Source organism: Ovis aries, chromosome 7 (genome assembly GCF_016772045.2).
Source record: "Ovis aries strain OAR_USU_Benz2616 breed Rambouillet chromosome 7, ARS-UI_Ramb_v3.0, whole genome shotgun sequence".
NCBI lineage: Eukaryota > Metazoa > Chordata > Mammalia > Artiodactyla > Bovidae > Ovis > Ovis aries.
Window position 1 is genome coordinate 17,625,085 of NC_056060.1, and position 6,494 is coordinate 17,631,578.

The window sequence follows — 6,494 nt, forward strand, 5'->3', positions numbered from 1 at the left end:
TACAGCCATAAGTGAAACAGGGCTGATGAGAACAAAATTTTGCTGGCTCTTAGCTAATTCTAGAGGAGAGGGGATGAGAAGGAACATGAACTTGTTATTAACAGGATAATTTCTGAAGATGAAATGTAAACTGACTCCAGTCAGAGATCCCTCTAAACAATGGTTAAAACTTGTCAAGAAATTCAAAGTTTTAAATCAAGGTAAAAAAAAAAAAAATAGGAAGAAAGAAAGAAAAATCTTCCTTTCACTCTCTTCGAAAGCTGTCACCCCTCTAACTCCTGACATTCACTGAAATCCTTCTCAGTAACTCATCTGTACCATCCTTTACAGGAACACCAAATTTTGTTTTCAAACCTAATACTCCCACAATTGGCTATATAACTTCACAACTCCAAAGCATTGTGCTCACTTCTCTTTTGCCCTCAATGCCCTTCGAACTCTGTCTGACCCACGTTCAAGCTTCACCTTTCTACCTTTACCCCTGACCCCACCCTATACATCTGTGCTCTCACAGCAATGTATACACACCTATATTACGGCTCTTAGCATACTATAGTATTATGTCTGGCTCTCTGAAACTTCATGAAAATTATGATTTTATCTTATTACAGAAGTTCTAAAACATATACAAAATAGTATCACAAAAGTAAATACAATAGTCTCATTATCCAACCGGTTACAATAATTATTAACTCACAACCAGTCCTATCTCAACTATATCCCCCACTTACTTCTCCCACCCACCCACAGACTATTTTCAAGCAAATTCCACACTCCACACCATTTCATCTGTAAATAGTATACTCTCAAGTGTTTCTCTGAGAGACAGACCTCTTTAAAAATGTAACTGCATTACTACCACTGTCACACTTAAATCTTTTAAAATAACTCTATACTATCAACACAAATTCAGATGGTGTTCACATTTCTTCAATTGTCTTATAAACTTTTATTTTTACAGTTATTTAATCAGGGTCAAATGAGGTCTACCATTGTGGTTAGTTAATATGTCTCCTAAATCTCTTAATATATAAATTTCTCCATTTTTTTCCTTCTTCTTAGAACATATATTTTTTAAGAAACTAGGTTACTTACTCTAGAGTTTTCCATGATTAGAATTTTGCTGTCCTCTGTACTTTCTGTAAACTGGTGGTTAGGTCTAGAGACCTATCATATTCAGGTTTGGCATTTCTGGCAAGACAATTCGTAGCAATGAATATTTCCATCAGGAGATTAAACTATGTCCAACTGTCTTTCTGCGACATTAGTAGCCACTCATAAATGCCTGTTGGCACTCTATAGCCATTGATTCATGAGGAGCTAAAAAACTGTGATATATTAATTCTATCATCCCATCTTCATCTATTAGCTGGGGTGAAATACCTTTGGTTACCCCGAGAAAAAGCGCAAGTTTCCTTCTTTCTCTTTATTTTCGTCCTGATCTTTGATGACCTCTTTGCCTTCTAGTGTGGTGAAGGATGCCATGGTCATCTTACACATTTTCTGCTCCCAGCTTGCAATTATCCATATCTTCAAAGAGGATCTAATTAATAATTCAATCTTCTTGCGCCTAGCTTATGTGTGCCATAAATGTCTTACAAACTAAATAAGGCAACTGCCTTATTACTAAACTAATGAATTAAAATTTGAAAAATGTGTATGATGTGGAATAAATAAATGCACAATCATTACTCCACTGTTATTAAAAGAAGTAATTAAAATGCTTAAGTACTCATCATTTAAGTTCTTGGACTCATTATGTACTAAAAGACATACCAAAGCAATTCAACCCTCCTGCTTTGGTATTCTAATAAAGTTCAGCAATTAAAGTCAACATGATGCTGAGCAAAACTGCTGCTGGGTTGAAATCCAAAAGTATAAAAAGAGGGCTTCTTTACTTCGGTCTTCCTGCAAGAAACCACAAGAAATACAACACAGGAATAATCCTGGGAAACTGTCTGAATCAAGTTTTAATTAAGGTAAACATTTTGACCAAGGGTTGGCATCTTTAATGAAAATGAGTAAACACTGCTCAATTAAGTATCATGAGTTTAAACAGAACAATTTGTGATCTTAATTTTCATATTACCACAAAATCATCAATACAAAAATAACAATAACATCCTTTCAAACACACCCATATCACTGAGTGGAAAACACAAATGCCTCATTCTCAAAATTACAACTAAAACAAAGTAATACTTAATCCTTTATGCTTTTCAAAACATCTCAAACTTCTGCTCTTGGTGGGAACCAAAAGAAGTTTTTTGAAGATTTTTAAGTTGCTATATTTGTAACTCTAAATTCTTTTAGAAATACCAAAATTTTTTTCAGGGTACTGACACATTAATGAGATGCTTTAGAACATATTTGGTTGCTGATTTATAAAATTGATTGCCCCATGTTAAGAGCAGCCTCAAGAAATGGCAGCAAAAATGATCACTGCAGAACTTCCCAGGTCAGAGATTAGTAGTATAGGTACAATTTAAAGCGGAACCTCCTTCCAAAATGTGTGCTTGCAATACGGGTTTGCAGTAAGTCCTTTTAATTACTACTCAAATTTCCTAATCTGAACTAGGTAAAAATGGAACAAGCCTATTCTCATTGTACATATGATTGTACACATAATTGACTGTACATATAATTGACTAGATCTGAAGTAGCATTTATAGTTATTTAATTATCCCTTTCAGAGATCGGAAACTCCAATTTAGTAATTAAAAACAAATCTGACAACAAAAATTGTCTTGTTTTATGGACTAAAAGATGCAGCTATCTCTAGATTTAGCTAGTAAAGGACACTGACATGTATTCTATGCACAGTTTAAAATTGTGAACTATATTTATGTGTATAAACACACCCTCTTTTAGTGAACTCTAAACTCACTGATATATTTATAACCACGGTACTACTCAGAATATTTGAAATTCCTTATATAGCATATAATTATAATTTAGCATGTTATGTTAATATACTGTATTTTTCATACTATAATATCATAAAATATTTACAGTTCATTTCTAATGTGTCTCCAGATAAATACACTTAAATATTATAAATGCATAACAAAACCTACTTATGAAATACAGTTTTTAAATCTTTAAAGTTGTACAAATTGTGATCATCTCCATAATGATTAAATGAATGCTTTAAGATTCAATTAGGTAGCCACAAGGGGAAAATGGAAGAGAAGGAAGAAAACAAGATGTATACCTCTTATCTTACACCAGAAAAAATTCTATATGGATTAAAGAGTTAAATATTTTTAAAAATGAAACAAAGACTAGATGAAACCAGGGAGATTTTTCTTTATTTTTGTTTAATATTGCAGAGTGGAAAAGCCAAGATATAAAAAGTCACAAAATAAAGGGTTGATAAATTCAACTGTACAAAAATAAGCCACTCTGCAGAGCAAAAGCCACCATAAACAAAGTCAAAAGACAAAAAACCAATTAAGAAAAAAAATTCGTATTGAAAAGGCTAATTTCCCTGATATAAAGTACATACAAATGAAAGAAATTGACAACCCAATAGAAAAATGGAAAGAGTAAACTCTTCCCAGAAAAGAACATGGAAGGGGCTCTTAAAAACATGAAAAGATGCTCAACTTCACCCACAGTAAAAGAAATGCAAATTCAAACTATCCTGAGATACCATATCTACTTATCAGGCTGACAAAACTTAACAATTTGAACAAACTTTAAATAACAGCATCGGAAATGATACTTTCTTATACATTGGGTACATGATGCACAGAGGAAATTTAACAACATTCTTTAAAATTATACATGCACATGTCCTTTAATCTAGCAATTACACTTTCAGGAATTGATCCACAAGTATATACACACATGCTTGCAATATATACAGGCTTATTCATCATAGCATGATGTACATTATAGCAAAAGATTTGAATGGGGATGCTCTAAATGGGCCTAGATTCTACAGTTTAAAAAAATATATGGAATAGCAAGTACAGTGTATTACCATTTATATAAAGGGTGAATACTTATATTAATATTTGCTTGTATTTGCTAAACTCTCTCTGGTGGGATATACAAGCAATTGATAACACCAGTGGCCTCTGAGGAATGGTGGAGGGCAAGCAGAAGAATTGAAGTACACAGGTGGGAGAAGGGCTTTCTGCTGTAAATAATTTTGTTCCTTTTAAATATTAAGCCATGTGCTACATTATCTATTTAAAAACAAATAAATTTTTAAATAACTTTAAAAGCAAAAAGATTTTTTAAAATGCTCAATCACAACAATACATACACACGTGACCAAACAGGACATTAGGGTTTATGGTTTATGGACTGAAAAGCAGAAAGAATCTATTTCCCCTGTTCCTTTATTAAACTCTATCAGTGTTTAGTTTGGTTTTATTATTTTCATTTAAATATTTTATAAAACGTATTTGAAAATTTAGCTAAAACTGAGAGGTGTTCACTTTTCCTAAGCAGGCAGGTTCTATTTTTTTATACCATGTATTTCTCTTTATTTTTTATGATTTTTTTTTTTTTAAATAACAATGCCCAGTGTAACAAGTGCTAAAAGATTTACACTCAGAAAGATGCGTTTTCTGTGCTGAATGCATAAAATGCAAACTGGCATGCTGGTAATACCAATAACAACTAAATACTCTGCATCTCTGAAAGAGAAAACAGGCTAAAATTAAGGTGTACAAATTTAGTGCAAACCAAATGGGGTAAAACATTGTGAATAATCCTAGAAAAGTATACTGTTAAAGCTGAAAACAACCTGCACTACAAAGAAACTGAATCTTCAACTCATGTATAGTGTATGTATAGTTATCTGATATCACTAAATCACTAGTCTGTCAATTATTTCCCTTTAAAAAATCTGAAAGTAATCGTCCCTTCTATGGGCTAATTAAACAACTTCATGCCATATTAACCAATATCAAATCATCAAATATCATGCTATCTGAAACTATCCCCTTTCTTTTTTTCAATTGGGAAGTAAAGAGCCAAGTGTCACCACAATTTCCTTTAAGCCCAAGTAAAATCATCCTAGAAGTAGTCAAGTGGAGAGAAGGGCATAATTCTGAATTCACTCAAAAGCCAAAGCAGATTAATGAGTAGTCTCAAAAAAAGCATTTACTCATTTGGTAAAACCTATGTAAAATTATTAAGATCTGTTTTAATGACTCCACATAGACAATCAGGCAGTTTGAGCATTACATCTCATAAACGTTTCTGACTCTCAAGACTTTTTAAATAACGTTTATTCCAATAATATATAGTGTGGAAGATATAGCCATTCTTCTACTTGCCAAATTATCTAAATCCCAACATCTGCAGTCAGGCTGTTTCTCCACATTTCTGTTCTCCTGCCAACTAAAGAGAGGCCCTGAGAACGTCTTAGGGTGCAGAGGCCGGGCTGCGGATCAGCGCCGAATGCAGGTCCGCCGGGGTCTGTCTGTCCCACAGGTGAGACTTACAAGACAACTTCCCAACTTCACCACCACTTTCAGGATCACCACCCATTTGGGGCTTTGTCTTTACAACTACGCCAGATGCATCTGCTTCACTCAGAAATCAAACTTCTGCGTGTTGATTCTGAGTCCCAGTGACCCCGCGACAGCGGCCAGCACACGGCGTCCACCCAGCCCAGCAGCGCTCACCCACGAAAGGTCCGGAGTCCGGACGGGGCGACGCCGGGTCCACTGCCATGCCCACCTGGACTGTGGGGCGCTAAGCCCCCGCCGGACCCGCAGGCCCGGGGGCCGAGGGGCGCCCGCTGTGCCCAGCAGAGCCGGGCCGGGGCTGAGCGCGCGTGGGGTGCGGGGGTCAGCCGGGGAGAGGGCAGGGACTGGGGTCACCGGAGAAGGGCCGAGGTGGTGGACAACCCCGAAACACCGACTTGAGGAAGAGGGAACGATTCGATCCTAAAGGCCAGGGGCTGGGAGACCTAAGGGTGAGGGGTGGGGAAAGGGGACCGGAGAGCCCTGGAGGCAGCGGCGGGGAGGGTCCCCCGGGGTCTCCGGGCCAACACGGAGCCCTGGTCTGAGGCGGGAGGAGGAGTCGCCGGGGCCGACCCAGCGGGACACTGAGGGAAAGCCGAGCAGAGACGGGCTCTGCAGTTCGCGGGAGGGCAGCGCCGGGCGCTCGGGGCGCGCACTGGCCACGGAACTCACCGCGCTGACGGCGGCGGCGGCGGCGCCGGACGGCGCGGGGCCGGGCGCGTCCTGCCTCCTCAGGCGGGACTTGAGGCTCTTCATGGCCAAGACCTGGCAGTCCCGCTCCCGCCGAGCGCGGCGCCCCGGACCTGCGCGCGAACCTTAAAGTCCGCCGGCTGGAAACGCACGGAGGAGGCGGCGGCGCGGGCGGTCCCGGCCCCACCTGCCACCTGGGGGCCGCTGGGCGGCCGTCGGCTCCGGGCCTGCGGCGGGACTCCCTTCCCACAGCCAATCCGCCCACGACCCTGGTAGGGATGGGGCTGGCTCTAACCAATAGGAATCCGGGAAGGG

General features: G+C 39.1%; 1 protein-coding gene and 1 long non-coding RNA gene across 5 annotated transcripts in view; one reads left to right on the top strand and one right to left on the bottom strand.

The window, feature by feature from the left end:
• The window catches only part of UACA (uveal autoantigen with coiled-coil domains and ankyrin repeats), an 88,020-nt gene extending 81,597 nt beyond the window's left edge, over positions 1-6,423 (bottom strand). For all 4 annotated transcript variants that reach the window (XM_042252118.2, XM_012180860.5, XM_060418896.1 and 1 more), the window contains exon 1: positions 6,162-6,423. In XM_042252118.2, coding sequence (XP_042108052.1) covers positions 6,162-6,245 — 84 coding nt within the window. In that variant the 5' untranslated portion in view covers positions 6,246-6,423. The remainder of the gene's footprint in view (positions 1-6,161) is intronic.
• The window catches only part of LOC132660158 (uncharacterized), a 63,956-nt gene that overhangs the window by 39,988 nt on the left and 17,474 nt on the right, over positions 1-6,494 (top strand). The window lies entirely within an intron of this gene.